The sequence below is a fragment of the Cryptomeria japonica genome, chromosome 5, assembly GCF_030272615.1.
Source record: "Cryptomeria japonica chromosome 5, Sugi_1.0, whole genome shotgun sequence".
In the NCBI taxonomy this organism is placed as follows: Eukaryota; Viridiplantae; Streptophyta; class Pinopsida; order Cupressales; family Cupressaceae; genus Cryptomeria; species Cryptomeria japonica.
This window is the reverse complement of record NC_081409.1, coordinates 585990396-586011557: the sequence shown is the minus strand read 5'-3', so window position 1 is coordinate 586011557 and position 21162 is coordinate 585990396. Positions and strand designations below refer to the sequence as shown.

The window sequence follows — 21162 nt, the reverse complement described above, 5'->3', positions numbered from 1 at the left end:
CATGTGGAAGGACTTAGTAGCCTTGAGTCTCCTCAACTGTACGTCCAAGCAATGGCTAATCATTCTAGCCCAATGTATCGTACCTTTTCCCTGAACGATCACCTGGATGAAGTAAAACATCCACTTCTCAAAATAGAAGGCATGAGGGGCTCCTGTAACTCGGTTGAGCATGGTAATTAAATCTCTGTACTCCTCGTGGAAATCAATCCTGTGCGGTGTGTTCGGGACCTTGCTTAGACGAGGACGGCTCTTAAGTAGCCAGTTCTTATTGATAATGCTTAGACAAGCATCTGGATCATCTTCGTACATTGATCTGGCTCCTTCTATGCTCTTGTATATCATGTCCCTGTGCTCTGGAAGATGGAAAGCTTCACTTATAGCTTCCTCTGAAAGGTACGCCAAAGTGTTTCCCTCTTTGGACACGATCGTCCTGGACTTTGGATCATAGTGACGAGCACATTCGATCATCAACTCATGGCACTGAATAGCTGGAGGAAAGCCGGCCGCCTTAATGATGCCACTCTCTATTATTCTCCGGGCGACAGATGATGGCTTGCCAATGTAAGGGACCTCTCGAAACTTCTTCGTGCTAAAGTTACCCAAGTTTGTATCTCCAATGTTGCTCCACTTCGACACGATCTTGGTCTCCACTTCTTCGGTCTTCTGATCTTCTTTCATGAGAGCTGAGCGACTGGTGGATGTTCCCGCCTTCGGGGTCGCCATACCTACACAACATTTCATAATGAGAACTAGATTTTGCAATAAATAACATAGATTAGAGGATAAATTTTAGGAAACTTCATGATAAGTCTTTGAGTTATCATTTCCTAAAATAAAAACGATTGAGCTAGGAATTCAAAATTTCAAAAATTAAAATATGACGATCAACAAATAAAACAATAAAATCAAATCGCCATACCTCAATAGAGAGCTAACTCTAGAATGCAAAAAGGACAAAATCGCCTAGGCAAAATTGACGATAAATGATCTTCAATGTAATCGCTTCTCCAAAATGGCAATTCGTCACCCTTTTGAGTTGCCTTTGACGTGATCTTCAAGATTCGTTCAAATGGATCTTCAAGTTCGCACAAATAAATCTCCAAGTCTCGCACCACCTTGAATGATATTAGCGCCACCTTGCTTGATATGAAATTCGCACCACCTTGAATACAACTTCGCACTTTCCTTTGTCTTCCTCAAATCGCATGTGGAAAGGTAAAATGATGATGTGAAAATGAAGATTTCACTCTCCCTTTATAGCGCTCACCTCTCCATTCACCCCCAAGGCCGACTTTTATAAAAAATATAGTAATTAAAAACGATTTTTAATAAAATAACAAGGCCGACCTTTAACATACCAAGCGCTCCAATCGATTTTTTTTTTTTAATTAATTAATTATTAAATGCCTTTTATTTTCAATTAATAAATTCGATTTTTTAACAAGGCAAAATAATTAATAAATGCCAAACGCAATATTTAAATGCTAATTAATTGAGTTTTTAACTTCATCGAACTTTAGCATTTAAAATGAATTCAAAGATGTTTATTTAGCGCCAAAATTTTGAAAATGAAGTATGCGTACCTCATCGCCCTGGTCCCTTAGAGAGGGACAGGAGCGATCCACTATTTTGGTCATGATTCTTGCGTTTTTGATCTTCGAACTTTCATTGTAAGGTGAAAAAATGACATTGTCTCTTTACCCCACGCTTGCATCATTAGACTTTTATGAGGCATTTGGACGTTAGAAGGATCATTGCCCTTGTCCCTTGGAGAGGGACAGGAGCGATCCTTGTCTTTTCTCCATTTTAAGCTCAATTTGGTAATATTTAACGTCCATTTCCCTTTGTATCGCCTTCCAAATGATGTTTAAAACCATGTGCGACTTTATCTCAACGTGATCTTTAAAGGATATCATGTGTTTTGGCAAATATCGCCCTGGTCCCTTGGAGAGGGACAAGAGCGATCTCCATGTCCTGGCTCAAATTCGTAAATATTTGATCTTCGTTCTTCGTTCATTGCCTTCCAAAGGACGTCCTTTACTTCGCCAATCCTTGCATTGTCTTGATTTTGAAGGAGCATGAGTGTTTTTAATGAAATCGCTTTGGTCCTTGTCCAAAGGATAGGAGCGATATAGGCTCTATAGCTCATTTGATAACATTTTGACTTTCGAAACCTTTGTAAATCATCTTCAAATGACACCTTATACATTGTGTGATCCCGAAAGACCTTGACTTGGCATGAACTTGAAGGAAAATGAATGATTCCATATAAATCGCCCTGGTCCCTTGGAGAGGGACAGGAGCGATATAGCTTCTGTATTCAATTTGACGATCATTTTACGTTTGAAGTTTTTGTATATCTCCTTCAAAAGACGCCTTAAACCTTTTACAACCTTGTGAAGTCTTGGCCTTACGTGATTTTTGCATGAAATAGCCAATATAATAAACATCGCTCTGGTCCCTTCCCAAGGGACAGGAGCGAACTTCAAGGTTTTGAGTTTGTTCTTGCGTTCTTCAGCTTGCCATTACCTTCAATGCGTGATATGACGTCCCTTGACCCTCCTTAATCGCTTGATGCTTGACAAACTTTCAAAATTTATGACTTTATGCAAATTTCGCTCTGGTCCCTTGGAGAGGGACAGGAGCGAACTAGGGGTCCTAGTGTAAATCCATTCAATTTAGCGACTTTGGATACTTCGTTCTTCATTGGGACACTTCGAAACGCCTCTACCACCCTTCATCTTGACTTGGAACGGTTTTGAACTTGAGGAAAAGGCAACATACTCACTGTATCGCCCTGGTCCCTTGGAGAGGGATAGGAGCGATTCTTCTCTTGTGGGCTTCATTTTACTTCGTCATCTTCAAAACTTATATTCAACGGACTCGTAATGTACCCTTCTATTCATCCATGCCTTGAGATCGGTTGTAACTTGGCAAGAAAATCATCCATAACAAAAATCGCTCTGGTCCCTTCCTGAGGGACAGGAGCGAACTTAAGCATTTAGGGTCCTTGTTGATGTTTCATGATCTTCAATTTATCTTCAATGAGTTCATTTCACCTCTGTCCTTGCCTTCAAATATAAGCTTGACTTGATCTTCGCCTGAATCTCGCCTTATGAAGAACATCGCTCTGGTCCCTGGGAGAGGGACGGGAGCTACAATGTATTTCGCCCTGGTCCCTTCCTGAGGGACAGGAGCGATTTTGGCATTCTGGACCATTTTTCTCCATGTTTGCTCTTCAAGTTATATTCATTTGATAAAACATCTTCCCTTGGACCTCTTCAAATCGTCAAGTCGTTGAAATCTTGCAAGGACAAAGCAAAATTTGATTTGTAGCTCCGGTCCTTCACTGAGGGACAGGAGCGAACTTGGCCCCTGGAGGCATTTCCGTGTTCATGAAAATCTTCAATTTATATTCAACGGAAAGATCACGCCTTTCTTCATCACTTCCAATTCGTAACTCATCTTGACCCTGCAGGAATAGTAAGATATTTGAAAACGAGCTCCGGTCCTTCACTGAGGGACAGGAGCGATTTTACTCCTATAGGCCAAAATAACATGATTTTATACATTTTATCACTTCACAAGGCGAAAACAAATCATTCCCCATGCCCAGGATCAAAAATCAAAAAAGTCAAAATTTGGTCAAAATTGGTCAAAATTCACATTTCATCTTCAACACTTAGACAAATTTAAGCTCTGCATTCAACATTCCAATTGAAAATAGATCATTCTGGCGAAATCATTGCATTCAAAACTTGCATCCTTCGAAAGGAAGCTCAAAAGCTCTAAAAAACTGACCGGATTCTAGCCTGAAAAGACGGCAATTAAAACCCTAAGGCTTGACCCTAAATCCAGACAATTGACTGACTAACAAAATCCTAAAAGCGAAGCGAAAAGCGAGCGAAAAACGAGCAAAAAGAGGGGGTCCCCATTCGCAATGGGGCGATGTGTGAAATGGTCACAACAGATACCTTGGTATTTTATTCTGTGTTTGATCGTGTATAAAAGACACATCAACAAAACTGGCGCTAGAAGGAGGGCTTGATCGCAATGAACACTAGAGTAACTGAAATACAGATTTTATCAAGTCATATTTGGAGGAACTATCCAACACTTATATCCTCTTGCAAAAGTATTCAAATTTATGTTAAAAAATTGAAATGTTAAGGATTTTGTCTTTCTTTAACTCCTTAGACAATATTCAATGCTATTAATGTGTGCTCTCTTAGTTATTTCTGATTATGAACTGAAACTTCTTTGTTTGCAGGTGGCTGTAGATGATATTTATTGATTTCGATATATCTTCAGCATGCTTCACGACAAATATATAGGCATTGCCTTGTAAGATCAAGGCATGCCTTGACCGGACATGTCTCATGACATGTTCGATCAAGACATGTCTTGATCAAGGGTGGTGCCTCTTTGTAAAGCAAACCGATAACTATCGGTTAATGTCACTGCCGATACATAAATGCCAATCAGTTTGTGATTTAATGCGGTTTGATTATCATTGTAACCGATAATAAATAGGCTAGATTCTAATGCAATTTATCATTAACCAATCACTAATTTGTTTATTCTTAATGCTATTTCGTGGTAATCGATTGTAAATGTAACCCGATTATGCATCGGTATAAGAGAAAAAATATGATAAGACGATAACTATTGTAGTTATCATATGACAACACTAATTAGTGTTGTCATATGACAACTAGAATAGATATGCAAAACCGATTACAATCACAGCATATAAATGAAATCACTGCATAGCAAATATAATCATATCTTGATCAATGATAGAAATGCTTATAAAGATGATTATGATGTCTACCATTAGCATGTAGATTTATCAATAGGATAGATGATTGAATGAGAGACTTCATTTATCTCTCATTCAATCATTTGTCTTACCGAAGCTACATTGTTTCAACCCTCCCTTTGAGATAGGGAAGATAAATGGAGATCTATGTAAACATTGAAATAATCATCTAATTATATAGCATCACATTTCTCATAATAGAATGTATTACATGACTTCGTAATACAAAAGATCAAGTCACATATGCTTGTGACATGATGTATCGTATAACACGTGATACATAAATATATCACATCATCTCGTGATATAGAGATATCACATAGCATGTGATATCAGTATCACATAACACGCGATACCTTGGATATAAAATAATTTGAGAATATTGAATTCTCTTATATCCAGGTTATGGTATGTGCACTGACATTACGTCACATAATGTCTACCATAACATATCATGGCACATCCATGAGTCAAGATGATATCAAGTCAGCATGATATCAACATTACAAGATAGTCACCTTGTAATGTTCAGTACAAGTGTTCATTATCTAAAAAGTCGTCACCTCTTAGAAATGGACACAGGGGGAGGAGCCCATAAAGTCATAACATGACAAAAGAAGTTTACACATTAAACATCTTATATATTAGTACAGATTATAAAGCAAATTATAATTCAATCATACCAAGTCCTTTCCTGAAGTGTTCAACTTTTACTCTGGATAGAGGCTTGGTCAGTATGTCTGCTGTCTAGTCTCTTGTACTGATATACTGCAATTGAATTACATTCCTATCCACCATGTCTCTCACATAGTGGTAAGGAATCTCTATGTGTTTGGATCTATCATGAAATACAGGGTTCACAGAGAGGTTTATACAACTCTGGTAATCACAATGAATTATAGTAGGCTTTAGTGGCTCACCGAATAATCCCACAAGTAGTTTTCTAAGCCATACAACTTCTCGTGCAGCCATGGAAGCTGCGATATATTCGGCCTTTGTAGAACTCTGAGCTACTGAAGACTGTTTCCTACTAATCCAAGATATCATGGCTGAACCCAAACTGAAGCAGCATCTTGAGGTGCTTTTCCTGTCAGTCACACTTCCAGGCCAATTTGAATCAGTGAACCCATGAAGATCCAAATCAACTTTCTCATACTTGAGTCCATAGTTAAGAGTACCTTGAAGGTATCTCATAATATGTTTCACAGCCATAAGATGTATATCCTTAGGTTCACACATGAACTGGCTCAAGGCATTTACTGGATAACAGATAATAGGTCTAGGATTGACCAAGTACATTTACGATCCAATCATCTGTCTGTAGAGAGTGGGATCTACCAATGAGGAATTTGCTGCTGCCTCCTTCAATTTTTGAAGATTAGTTTCCATGGGAGAAGACATGGGTTTGCAGTTCATCATACCAAATCTCTTCAATATGTCTAAGGTGTATTTTCCTTGATTAAGCACAATACTTTCAGAGTTTTGCCGAACTTCCAATCCAAGAAAGTAATGTAGAAGGCCTAAATCCTTCATATCAAACTCCTTTTCAAGGTCTTTCTTGCATTGTCCAATAAGATGATCTTCTCCTCTAATCAGAAGATCATCAACATATAAGATCAATATCAACATATCACCTTTGACCCTTTTGAAGTATAGATTTGGATCTGCATCATTCTTTGAGAATCCCAATCCCTGAAGATAGTTGTCAATTCTTTCATACTAGGCCTTGGGAGCCTGTTTTAAACCATATAGGGCTTTCTTTAATCTGCACACGTGTTTTTGCATTGTGGATCTCAAACCCTTCTGGCTGTTCTAAGTAGACTTCCTCCTCAATTTTACCATTCAAGAAGGCAGTTTTCACATCCATCTGATGGATTTTCCAACCTTTGGCTGCTGCAATGGCCAGTACTGCTCTTACTGAGGTGTACCTAGCAACTGGAGCAAATGTCTCATCATAGTCTATCCCTTCTTTCTGTGAGAATCCCCGGGCAAGAAATCTGGCTTTGTGTTTCTCTATGCTACCATCTGCGGCATGTTTGATTTTGAACAACCACTTGGATGAAACAACGGATTTCCCTTTTGGCCTAGGAACAATTTCCCACACATCATTGTTAAGTATGGATGCATATTCTTCAGACATTGCATTTTTTCAAACTTGATGTTTAAGAGCTTCTGGTACACTAGAGGGTTCTAATTTGGAGAGATCATTCATAAGGGCTACATAGTTAGAAAATCTTCGGGGCCTCTTACTTTCTCTAAAAGTCCCTGAAGGAGCTGCAAAGTCCCTTGCATCCTCCATTGTTTTGTGAGCCCATAGAGGTCTTTTCTTAGTGATTTCTTGGGGAGGAATTTGTACTTCATTTTCTTCTGAACAATCCCTCTGAATCTCAGGAGTGGGATCCTCTTCTAGGTCTGAAGATGGAGCATAGGTTTCAGACTTAATAGAGTATTTAGCCCTTTTGAAGGCTATGTCTTCTTCAAATATAACATCTTTACTAAGTTCAATATTGGTATGTCCAGGTACAAAAGTTCTGTAAGTTTTAGAGGTTTCACTATATCCAACAAAGATTCCTTTTCTTCCAGAGGGTTCTAGTTTTGTCCCTTTCTCTTTAGGTATGTGAAAGTAAACAGGGCAGCCAAATATTCTAAAGTGGGTGATATCTGGCTTTATCCCGATGAAGACTTCTTCAGGAGTCTTTTCTTCAATGTGGGAATGAGGACATCTATTTTGTATGTAAACAGCAGTGTTGGAGGCTTCTGCCCAAAGGTGAGTTTCTAAGTTCTGATCAAGGAGCATGGCTTTGGCTGCTTCTACAATGGTTCTATTTTTCCTTTCAGCAACCCCATTTTGTTGGGGGTTGTAAGGAACAGTGAACTCCCTCTTAATCCCAACTTCTTTACAAAATTCCCTAAAGATGTCTGAGGTATATTCCCTCCCATTATCAGTTCTTAGGACTTTTATTTTTTTTCCGGAAGAGTTTTCAGAGAGGGATTTGAATTCCTTAAGTCTCTTGAGAATCTCTTCAGATTCTTTATGTTTAAGGAAGTAGATCCAGGTCTTCCTGGAGAAGTCATCAATGAATATTACATAATAAAGGAACCCGCCTAATGATGGTACAAACATTGGCCCACATAGGTCGGAATGAACTAGTTCCAAAACATTGCTCGTTTTCCTAGAACTATTCTGAAAGGAACTCTTAGTATTTTTGCCTAGGGCACACCCCTTACATGTATCGGAATGGTATTGTTTTAACTTAGGCAAACCAATTACTAATTTTTCCATTGAACATAAAGCACAAAAGTTTAAATGACCTAATCTTCTATGCCAAATTTCATTAGAATCTACAATCTCATGAAGTAGGGCTAGGTTAGATTCAGTACATACCTCGTACAAATAGCCTTTTCTATGTCCTAGGGTTATAGCCTTCTTGATGGAAGAATTTTGTGGCCATACTAGAACTTTACCATTCATGAAGGTTATTCTGTACCCATCATCTTCAAGTGCAGAGATGAAGATTAAGTTCCTCTTGATGCTAGGAACGAATAGGACTCTAGTGAGTTGGAGAGACATGCTTGTCTTCAGCTTAATGGTGCAAGTATTGACGCCTTTCACTGGATGTGCAGAGTCATCACCAATGGTTACTTCTTCATCAGTTTCTTCTAACATGGAATCCAATAATTCTCTATACCCAGTGATGTGTCTTGAAGACCCACTGTCAATGATCCAGGTGTTAGATTTATTGGATACTTGGCTAGAGAGGGCAGAGTAGAATACATGCTTCTCAGAGTCATATTCTTCCCTTTTCACTTTTGCAAATGTAACTTCTTGTTTGATTCTATCGGGACATCTTGCTGCATAGTGTCCATATTGATCACACCTAAAGCACTGAATGTGAGAGTTGTCTTTCTTAGATGACCTTTTCTCATGTCGGTTCTTTCTCTTCTTGAAATGTTTCTTCTTGCTTTTCTTGTTGGAGTTGGTATTTAGAACATGGAGATCTTCATCTATGTTCTTTTGCTTGATCCCCTTTTTATTTAACCTTGACTCCTCTTGAAGACAATCTGCTCTTAGCCTATCAAATTTCGGATATTTAGCCCTTGCACTAATGCCTTGGACGAATGTTTCCCATGTACTAGGCAACCCATCTAGAGAAATGAGCGTTAGCTCTTTGCTCTGGATCTCATATCCAAGCGTTGCCAGTTCATCCCTTAGGCCTGATATCCGCATAAAGTATGCATTGATTGACTCTCCTTTGTTCATACTTGTATGATTTATTTCCCTTTTTAGAGCTAGGGTTTTGCTTGGGTTGTTTATCTCGAATGCACTTTCGAGTGCTTTGAACATATGGTAGGCAGTCTCATGTTTTGTCATTATTGGCATAATGTGATTTCTCACTCCATCGACTATGATCTTCATGGCTTTTTCATTTCCCTCGATCCATGTCGATTTGTCAGGTTCATTCTCAGGTTCTTTAGATTTAACTTTTACAATTGATTCAACTTTATTCTCTTTTAGAATCATCTTAATTTTGAATTTCCATGCTGAGAAATTGTCGCCTCCTTCAAGTCTATTCTCAAATCTGATATCGTTAGCCATGGAAATGTGATGTCTATATCCTCGATTTGAACTTCTCAAATTTGAATGCCTTAGGTTCGATCACCTTGGTCTGATACCATGTAAAATTATTCAAATTTATGTTTAAAAATTGGAATGTTAAGGATTTTGTCTTTCTTTAATTCCTTAGACAATATTCAATGCTATTAATGTGTGCTCTCTTAGTTATTTCTGATTATGAACTGAAACTTCTTTGTTTGCAGGTGGCTGTATCTAATATTTATTGATTTCGATATATCTTCAGAATGCTTCATAGCACAAATATAGGCATGCCTTGACCAGATATGTCTCATGACATGTCCGATCAAGACATGTCTTGATCAAGGGTGGTGCCTATTCATAAAGCAAACCGATAACTATTGGTTAATGTCAATGCCGATACATAACAAATGCCAATCGGTTGGCGATTTAATGCGGTTTGATTATCATTGTAATCGATAAAAAATCGGTTAGATTCTAATGCAATAAATCATTAACCGATCACTAATCAGTTTATTCTTAATGCTATTTCGTGGTAATCGATGGTAAATTTAACCTGATTATGGATCGGTATAAGAGCAAAAATATGTTAAGAAGATAACTATTGTAGCTATCATATGACAACACTAATTAGTGTTGTCATATGACAACTAGAATAGATATGCAGAACCGATTACAATCACAACATATAAATGAAATCACTGCATAGCAAATACGATCATATCTTGATCAATGATAGAAATGCTTATAAAGATGATTATGATGTCTACCATTAGTATGTAGATTTATCAATAGGATAGATGATTGAATGAGAGACTTCATTTATCTCTCATTCAATCATTTATCTTACCGAAGCTACATTGCTTCAACACCTCTCTTTGACGCTCAACAGAATTGAGGCGGATGGCATGAAGGTGAATGCGAACTCTTGAATCCAAGAAAGATTAGTGGAAAGCCTTTTCTCAACGCTTAGTAGAGCTGGTACAAAGAAAGGAGGCGATCCTTGGGTCATCAATTGGACTTGCAAAGAAGGAAGCACTCCGCGCAGCTGGAACCAGTTGAGTTTTCAAGTTGAATCTGAGATATTCAAGATCCCTCTTATTCCAAAAAATCCAAAAAAGTAAAAAACCAAAAAATGAAAAAAAAAAAAAGTAAAAAAATCCAAAAAAGTGAAAAGCAGAAAATCCCCCCCCCCAAAAAAAATCAAAAAATCAAAAAATCAAAAAAGAAAGATTTCTCAATGGGGCAACAACAATATCATGATGAGCAATAAGCTGATTTTCCTTAGCTTTGGTGGAGATTGAATATACAACTTTATCCACACTGACTGTCCGAGTTCGCAAGACCAAGGCAGTGTAGAATCCATGAGATAGATGAACATGATGAAATGCATTGCTTGAAATACTTATCAAGGTTGGAATCGGCAATGCAGGGAAATATCTTCTTTTGGGATGTCCCCAGGCTAGAAGCAGAAGAAGGCAGTTTCGTGTCCCAGAAAGCAAGGATCCTCTTTCAAGCTTCTAATGGATGTTCGAGAGTCAACTTATTTTGAATGGTGAAATGCGTTTAGAGAGCATATTACTACCATTGTGGTGTAGGATTCATAATGCACCTCACTTTGAGTTTACTTGCTCGTTGTGTGAAATGGCTATCAACCAAGTCAGATATCAGTTTGGAATGTTGACTTTGTTTGAGGAGCAGTGTATTGTGAACAAATCTTGGAGTACACATCTCGCAACTGAATTCAGAAGAACATATGAACAAGATATCACTCCAACACCTGATTGTGAGAAGAACCAGTTGCACGTCGACGATACAAATGCACTTGATGATCAATGTATTACAATGGATAGCTCACCATGCCTTACACCTGAAGAAGAATACCATGGAACGAAAGTTGAACAAGCAATCAAAGATGAAGATGACTCATTCCTTGAAGAATCCTCATTTTTGCTACAAAAGGAAATCCTTGAGAATGAAATACAAGAAGTTTCAAAGAACACCCTTGGAGAACACAATCAAGTTGAGATGTTGAACAAAGAGCTACAAATCATCATAAGTAAGCCCAGGTATGAAGAACAATTCGAGGGGGCGCTCAGGGACGTCCTCACTCTCATGTTAGTTGAGGGAGCGTTGAAGGATCTTATAGAAGAAGAACAAATGGAATCACTGATAAATTTTTTTCAAGATAAGCAAGTTATTGTGGGTGATGTGATCCATCATGAACTCCGACCTCCCGAGACAACATTTGAGGATGGGACATCACTAGAGATTATATTTGATCAACTAGAGGAGATGTTTGAAGATCAATCCATCAAGCGAGTGCTTCATTTTTGAGGATATGCTTACAACATTTCATGAAGATGCTTGGTTTATGCAAGATGTCTCAGTGAAAGCAAAGAAGCTGGCAACCTCCTAAAGAAGCTGGTGACCTCACTTCGAACAATGCAGTTCCATCTGAGCCTGAAATATGCCAAGTTGTCTCTTTCCTTAATCTTAGCCTTGATAGTTATTATGGTTTTGATTACGGGGGTTATGGGAAAACAACTTGCATTTGGATAGATCATGGTCCTGATGAGTTACCTCAACTGATTATCTTACATGAAAACTTTCCTCAATATGAGAGATGCATGGTGAGAGCTTGCTTTTCTGTATTTAAAGATGAATTTGCTAGTCTGAGAACCATCACCTTTGCCACGCTCTTGTTGAACAACTTGAGAAATCATGTAAAGTCATGTGCATATTTTGCTTCTTTGGGTCATGTTGAGTCTGAGAGTCTTGTATATAGTTTTAGAGTAGGTTTTTCCTTTGTGTGTTTTAAGTTAGGGGTCTTTTGAGCCCCGTTCTTAATTTTCCTTGAGTCATTTGATTCATGATTCTTTGGTGGCTCGAGTAGTTTAGTTCGTTGGCTTTTGGTTTGCTTTAGTTTAGTTTGCTTTGAGTCGGTCTGTCGGTTGGTCGGTTTGTTTAGTTTAGGTGTCCTCAGTAGGAACCTCCATTTGTGAGAAAGGTGTGTGTTATTTATCACACACTGGCAACATCTTGGATCTTATGTTAGACTCATTTCTTAGATATCCATTCATAAAGTGCTTTGAATCCGAGGTTATTCCTCTCCAGCTTTATCATCTGATCAGGACTTGTATTTGACTTGGAAGGGAATCACTTTCTGTGTCTTGATGCCGACATCTTTTGATTACTATATCTTTACACATTAATAGACTCCGAGTCATTATGGTTTTCAGGCGAAGCTGTGATTAGTGAAAAATCTAAAATCTGGCTTTAGCGCCACCGCAATCCTCAAACCCTAGTAAGCTTCATATCTTACGAGCCAAAGGAATTGACGGAATGAAAAAGGAATATCAAAAGAGAAAAATCAAGGGAAAATGAAATTGAAATATCAAAATTGGCTAATGGGAGCATGCGAGTAACTCCATCAGGGCTATAGATGCTCGACTGGCAATGGAGCAATGTTCGTGAGATTGCGGCGATAACCTTGTCAGGACTATGGACGTCTGATTGACAACGAGGCTCTATCCATGATGCTTATGAAGTTTAGATATACTACGTAGCCAATCACAGGGGAACCTGAAGGTCATAGTTGCCTTGTCGAGAGGAACGAATACACTTGCACACACATGGGTAATCAAAGACCAAGTGTCTTGATCTGGTTAAGATTCTCCTTCTTTGAGTACATTTTCTAGTCGCTTGATAAGTTGGGTTGAATTTTCCAGAGGTTCTAAGTGTCAATTGGGTCTTTATCTCTGAAATGTTCAGAAAAATTCATTCGAGGTGGCGCTAGATGTTGTGACGTATTCACACATTGCCCCATTGCAAATGGGGACCCCTACTTTTTGCTTTCTAGGGTTAGTTTTCTTTGCTTGATTGCCTGGTCTTGGCTATTAGTCTTTGCAGTGAAAGTTGACAGAGAGATCATTAGGATAGAACGCTTTGCTTAAGTTGAAGTGGGTTAGTAGGTGGTCTAAGTCAGGGTCTCTGTGAAAGCCCTCTCTAGGTGAGGCCTTTGCTCTTGTTTCTAGGTTATGCCTTTGAGTTAAAGTGAATGAAGGTTTGTGAGTGAGTATCATCAAGGATTTTCCCTTTAACGGTTTGAGTTGGTCAAGTCAATGGATGATGAGTTTTGGTCCTTTGGGATTTGATTGGTATAAAATTGACCTATTTTGCCCTTGGAAATGCCTAACGACCAAGCCTAGACTTTGAAATTTGGAAAAAGGACAAGAATTTAAGCACTTTTGCAAAATTCGCTCCTGGCCCTTCCAAAGGGTCCAGAGCGAAATTCTTGGATAGGTCCTGTCCTTCTAGAGGTACCTAGGCAAAATGGTTAAAATGTCCTTGTAATCCAACTTTTGAGCCAAGAACTCCTTTAAGGTGGTTTGGTAGCATGTATTGAGGTCAGGACAATGTGAGTAAGGGTAAAGTTTGAAAGTTTAAGTGATATTTAAGGCTAAAACACCAATTTCGCTCCTGACCCTTCCAAAGGGTCTAGAACGAATTTCCTTGGATCTCTCTTCTAGGTCCTAATTTGCTTTATCAACCTTGTTCCTAGGACGCCATTGAGAGTGTATTGATGTGTGCCATAGATTCAAGTGATGAGAAGGTCAATAATCTGGGCATAAATGCCAAATTCGCTCTTGACCCTTCCAAAGGGTCTAGAGCGAAATTTTTTTAAGCTCCTGACCCTTCCAAAGGGTCCAGAGCGAAATTCCTAAAACCTCCTTTTGCTCCCAATTTTGTGTCAAGCCTAACGTTGATGGAGGTTGATTAAACTTAGAGGTATCCCTAGGCATGCATTTGAGTGAGTTGTGATCACAAAAGGTGAAGGATTTGTCTAGAAATGTCAATTTCGCTTCTGACCCTTCCAAAGGGTTGAGTGAAATTCCTTATAGGTCCTGTCCTTGGCCAAGGCCCAAAGCGAAATCCTTCTTTTAGGCCTTCCTTGGGGTCAAATAAATGATGTCTTCATGAGAGAGGGATTGAAAGGTGAAAATCAAGGCAAAATGAAGTGAGAAGAAGGAGGAATTCAACCTAAAGGAAGAATTTCGCTCCTGACCCTTCCAAAGGGTCCAAAGCGAACTTCTTCAATGGACCTTGTACCTTGCCTTAGCACTTGGATAACCTCGTTCTAAGCAATTTTTGAGAGCAAATGGCTTGTCTATACCTGGAAGGAGCACAATTATGAAGTTTATTGCCTTGAAGAATGAGTTATGAATAGGGAATTAGGTGAGATTACCAATTTCCCTCCTGATCCTTCTGAAGGGCCCAAAGCGAATTTCACTATAGGGACTGTCCTTGGAGAGGATCCTGAGCGAATTTCATTCTAATGCCTTCTTGTTGATTATTTTAGGTGAGAAATATCATGTTAGAACAAATGTATCATGAATACTTAATCATCCTTTATTTGTTTTGCAGATTAATAAAATCAAGATGAAGGAGGATCAGGCCAAGACAAGGAAGACCTATCCAAGTTCCATCATCATCAAGGATACTTCAAATGCATGCAAGAGGACTCAAGGTGCTTTTAAAGCGTTGGAAGACTTCAAGTGTTCGAGGAGTTGTAAGCTATTCTCAAGATCTTCATTCTACCACATGGAGAAACCACAAGATATCTGAAGAAAGACCTTACAAACACTTCAGGGCGAAGTGAGCTACTAAGAAGCAGTAATTCGACCATGAGGAGGCCTCATCAAACACATGGGAGTCAAGGAGGTACATCATTCATCAAGTACAACAAGGATAGAGGACGGTCAACCGAGGTTAGTGCAAAGAAACGTTGAAGAAGCAGATAGTTTCACAAGAGTTAACCAAAGCTAGCTTCACAACATCACCAAATTATGTATCAAAAGAGATATGAGCAAGTACCAGACATGGTGGCATCCCAGTCACTGTTCCTCAAATCAGATAGCTCCACCTCAACATGTCCAGATTCAATGTACTTGACTCACCAGTGATGCACAAACTTCGAGGCACCTACCCCTGAAATCTATTGGTTCTCAAATTTTGAATGTAATTTTCTCATTGCCTAAGGGAGTTTGTTGTAACAAACCCAAATTAGGGTTTTCATCTTGTAATCCTAGCCATTGATTGTAAATCAATCTGAGCCATTGAATTGTAAAGAGCTCCCTATATAAAGCTTTGGTTCTTCATTTGTAAAAGGTTACTAGTTGTTTAATAGTTAAGAGTTATCTAATAGGAGTTAGTAGCTAGAATAGTGAATAGAATAGCAATTAAAGTAGATTAGGAGGAGAAGGCAAGAAATTGTTGCCTAAATTGTAAATGAGGTCCATTTTCATTGAAGTTAAGGTGAAATGTGTCGTTTCTTTGCAATATGCATGGTCTCTTGTTGAATCTTCATTTTATATGATGGTTAATTAGATTGAATGAAGGAAGTTACTGAATGCACTTGCGTGGAATCCGCCTAGTCCAAACCACTAGCCTCTTGCTGATTGTAAGGGCGCCCTGTGTGGTCAATCGGCTTCACAGGAGAAGCAAAGAGGGTACGACTAGGCTAGGAATGGTATGGCCAGCATTAAAAACACAATAACTGCTGGAAAATGTTCCCCAATCTGTTCCAATTTGCTCAAATGTGCTGTAGATGATTTATTCTTGCTGAAAGTATGACTTTTCCTCTAGATATTGGCTCCTAATGACCTGAAAGAGGATTCCTTCAATGCAAAGGTGAATGGGTTTTCGTCCACACACTGAATAAGGGTGAGAGTTTTCGTTCTCAACTTGAAACTCCAATCAAGTCTGCTGCTGCGTTGTCCAGGGAAGAAATTGTCAAATATCCAATGAATATTGAATAAAATGCTGCCGCCAATGTCTTTTAAACATTCCTCAAACCCTAATTTGAATTTGGGTCAAGGTTGTACTTTTGGCATCAAAAAACATGTTAAAATGTTTCTTTTTATTAAAAAATAACTTCCCCTATTCCCCTAGGAGGTTTAACCCAATGAGGGTGTAAGTCCTCATTAAAAGTGGCCATATTATTAAGTTATAACTTCTAGGAAAATGTGCCAAGGGGTCATTTTATAATTCATCAATAACTTTTTTTAATCTCCTTTTTAATAAAGTTACTTTATAATTTTTCTAATTATAAAAAAAGTAACTTTATAATGAATTATTATAAAGTCTATGTAACTTAAGCTCACCAAGGACAAAAAATGACTAAGTATAGACTCCTGTTGGTAAAGCCATTCATCCCCTAGCCTTTGTAATTGCCTACGGAGATGGGCAAAAAATGACTAAGTATAGATTCCTGTTGGTAAAGCTAATCATCCCCTAGCCTTTGTAATTGTTTGCGGAGATGGCTAATAGGCAAAACTATGCAACTGAGTGATCACAAGAAAAATGGGGACACTGCATTTGTATACTCAAGATAGTGAGCAGCACTCTAAAGCAAACAACAATATTCCTAAAGTGAAGATTATAAATTAAAATAATATCCAAAAGAATATTCTTAAAATAATAATCCTAGCACAAAAGACAAAATGTCTTAGCATGAAGTCAGCACTTAATAAAACAGAAAATTAAACATAGCCATATGCAACACATGGCAATTGGTTTAAATCAGAAGAAAAGAGACAGCGAATGATTATGCTGAAAGGTCTGCAAACACAAAAGACAAAACACTTTAAAAAAAAGCAAATAAGACAAATTTAGAATGAGACAAAAAAAAGACAGCTGGAATAAAAGGACAAAGTCACAAAAGGCAACACCTAACAAAGCAGCCATTACACTTTATATAAAGGACAACTAGTATTATGTGCAGCGATTAAGGGTGAATAATATAAGGTAAGCACATCATTGAAAAGGCAGCGATTCCATGTATATTTAAGGAGCAACGATCAAAAGCTTTTTTTCCCTGTGCATCACATAAGATAGACAACACAAGACAAACCCATATGGGATAAAATAAGAAAGGACAATAGTGAATAAAACAAAGATTAGAGAGGTGCAAATTGATTATGATTTGTTTACTATACTAATTCCATAATGGCCAGCGAACACTTAAAGAAGACATGAATTAATAGTAAAAGGCAAAATAAAAAATGATACGATTTCTTTATAAAATAAAGTATGGCTGTTTCCGTTAAGACAAAGAAATTCAACTTGGTCAAAACCATTTAGAGGGTGCGATGTGATTAAGGAAGAATTGATTTGTTAATGCTTATAAAAACAAATACATAATTTGCTAATTCAGAAAGGTGCAATTTGGTCTGATCCATATATAGGAGATAATAGTTGAGTGCATTTTGTTCATTAATATGCTTATTTAAAAGAAGAGGTGCGATTAAGTGGAGAGTTCTATTCATTCATGAAAGAAGATGTCCTTTAGGGAATAATCCCTCTTGGAAGGATATAAGATAAACATTGAAGTTTGAGAAGTGCGTTTGTTGTGTGTAAGAGAGTGTTGATGCGTGGTTCAATAACATAAAACTTATGCACCAGGAGTCCGTGATAAGGAGATAGACTGCAGACTAAATAAAGAATTTTATCTCAGATGTATAGTAAAGAATTGATGACAGATTTATGAGGAGATTGTAGTTTAATTTGTGGCAAATCTAAGGTTAATATAGAGCAGCAGTACAACACAGGTTGTGAAAGTGACTAGTCAGATTTGTAGCAGAATTGAAGGAACTGTTGCAGATTTTGAAGGAGGTGATTGTGTTCATTCATAATATGCTTATAGGAAATTTTTGGAAGACAATACAACAGATTTGTGGAGAAGATTTATAGTAAATTGTGGATCCATCATCCATTGATTAAGCAACATTACTAAGATGGAAATCTGAATGAGGGGTTGGTGCCTTTAACTGAATGAGGGGTTGGTGCCTCTAGTGAGTTGGTACTCATGAATTTGAATTAGGGGTTGGTGCCTCTAGTAGGTTGGTGTCTACAAATTCAGAAGTTGGCGTTGGTGCTTCCAGTGGGTTGGTGCTCACAAATTAAACTTAGGGATTGGTGCCTACAAACATTGTTTAAGAAGAATCATATAAAAAGCATTAATTTGCCGTAGTTTTTCCCATTAGGGTTTCTATGTAGACATTGTGTTATTGTGTTCTTCTTATGTGCATGATTGTTGAAAGTTGGTGAATAATGCTAGTTTAAATTGGTAAAATTTGTTGTTATACTGATTCACCCCCCCTCCCCCTCCCTCTCAATATAACCGTGTGCTCTTCATGAAATAGTAAACTTCAAGAGTTAGCCTTAAACAATATGGATGCTGCTGCAATAGTAAATGGTATGATGCAAACTGCCTGCTCATGTTGCACATTCATTCAATTCAATAAGGTTGGTCCATGGATTCTTTTAGTGTTTTAAAGGTCCCTCTTAATTTTTTTTAGTGGCATATTTTTGTGCCTTTTTGGCTGGGGATGGGAATGTTTCTGATCAGTTTTGAGGGGTATGGGACAGCTCATGGAGATTTCTGATGCTGCCCCATGTCCTGATATGTCATTGGTATATGGGTGGTTAGAAAAGCCTAGGGGATTCGTCCTCATGAAATGTAGGTTTTACCCTTTGTTATTTCAATATTTCCATTGGTCTATGAAAAATAATTCTGTCTTTTACCCAAATGACATGGTAATATGCTACTTGTAGGTCATTGTATAATGTCTTGCAAGCCGTATGTAATTTTGATTCCTTGTTTGGTCGGAAGGCTTGTGTAGATTACCCAATGTTATGTTTTTTTCCTAATATGTATGTTCTAGATGTTACTAGTATTTCATAGCTTTATTTCCTGTATATTCAATGCGTTTAGGAAGTTTTGTGATCATAATGTGATGCTATTTTAATTATTTTCAGGTTCTATGAGTGGAAAAAGGATGGAGCAAAGAAGCAACCTTTTTATATATATTTTCAAGATGAGCGCCCTCTTGTTTTTGCTGCACTCTATGATACGTGGGATGATTTGGAAGGTAAAATATTTTGGTTGATTTTTATAGAAATGTTGTGTTAGTTTTGTTTGGTGGAGATTTATGCTATTTTTAAAGAACTAAATAGAAGCATCAAGGTCTTCTTCCTTAAATCCTAATTCGTCCTTGAGTTTTTAATTTTCTTCTCCTTTGCAAATAAACCTTGTAAATGAAAAGAAAAATCTATAGACACTTCTCTCTTAAATACTTTTTCAATTTTTACTATCATCTTCTCACATGGCCATGAAGGGAGAGAACTTAAACTTGTATATGTGATTTCAAATGTCAAGTTTTCGCTTGCCAATCATTTTTGGGAATCAATTTGGGTTGTTGGCTATTGAAGACTCTTTACACACGGATATCTTGAATTTTTTTTTTTGAAATGCACATTTTGCAAGACTGCGAAAAAGGCACAACCACAACTATCGCACATTACAATCTAATTAAAAACATTGAGTACGTTGCTAGTAAAATAAAAAAATAATTTGTAATGAAGTTTTGGTAAAACATCGTCAATGTTTTCTATAGAAATGACTTCAATTCTATAAAAGAATGGCGGAAGAGCCCAAATATGATCACCCTAAATACATATACTTTATGAGTTCAATGGCATCCTCTTATGCAATTCATTTAGATAGAAATAGAACTTGTGAAGCTTCAACCACGTATGTCCACCAAAAGAGTATAGGGAAAAGTGTAGATAAATATTTAAGACCTTTTGAAAATTGTTAAGTTAAAAGAAATGATGGAGAATTCGCTAGAAATTGGATTCTCTTATCTATACTTGATAGTAAATTTGAAAGCATTTACCCACAAGCTTTGTCATTCACTTGCTTGCAACCAAAATGTAATAACCAAATCATGGTAAATTATATAGACTAAGTTATATTCATCCCTTGTTAAATTACTCGTAAAATAGAAAGCCCCATAGAGATACTTGTAGACACCTAAAATTATCCTCCTACTTATCTTATTAACTCTTCATTGTCTCCCTTTAATCAATTAAATAAATTTATTTAATTAATTATCCTAATTTTTCTTCTAACATTAACTAAATCCATCTCATAATTCTTTTAGATGTAATTGAATAAATCAGGACTTTTTATTGGATTAATCAATCCTTCATGTAAGGTTCTTGATTAAAAACTTATTTATTTGAGCCCATTAGACACAGAGAAAAATTAAATAGATGATTCTATTTATTTAATTTTTTATTTTTTCACTTTCATAATCACAATTAATTAACTTGATTAATCATTTACACGAAGTTAAACATGATTAATTAACTTAATCATTAGTTACATCTAAGCCCACATACCCATAAAATCCTCCTGTGAAATCCTAACTCTTCATCTAAATCTTAGAAAATCTACACCATTCACAATACCCCATGTTATCTCTCACATATGTCAAATCTCTCTCCCCCATGTGAGCTCTCATACACATGTGATAGATCACATGAGGCATTGTGAATAGTGTATATTTTCTAAGATTAAGATGGAGGGTTAGAATTTCATAGAAGGATTTCATGGGTAAGTGCACGTCACATTTCCTCTTCCCCTTGTATCCTCACACGTGTGAGAGGATACTTGTTATAATTGTCTCCCCCTTAAATCTTCTCATGCATGTGCGAGGAGATTTAATCTTAGACACTTGATCTAAATAAGAATATTGTAGCTGTTCAAATCATATTAATTCTTGAGCCACCTAAATCCACCCATCATGAGGTGCCACTTGGCAGCCTCTTCTTTTTCCAATCCTCTCATGAATCCCTAGCCCTTGATCTTAAGATTCAATCTCCATCCATGATCCAA

At 37.4% G+C, this 21162-nt stretch overlaps 1 protein-coding gene across 1 annotated transcript in view; it reads left to right on the top strand.

The window, feature by feature from the left end:
- The window catches only part of LOC131029527 (uncharacterized), a 262593-nt gene that overhangs the window by 81620 nt on the left and 159811 nt on the right, over positions 1 to 21162 (top strand). Inside the window, exon 4 of the mRNA XM_057960031.2 lies at positions 19239 to 19351. Coding sequence (XP_057816014.1) covers positions 19239 to 19351 — 113 coding nt within the window. The remainder of the gene's footprint in view (positions 1 to 19238; positions 19352 to 21162) is intronic.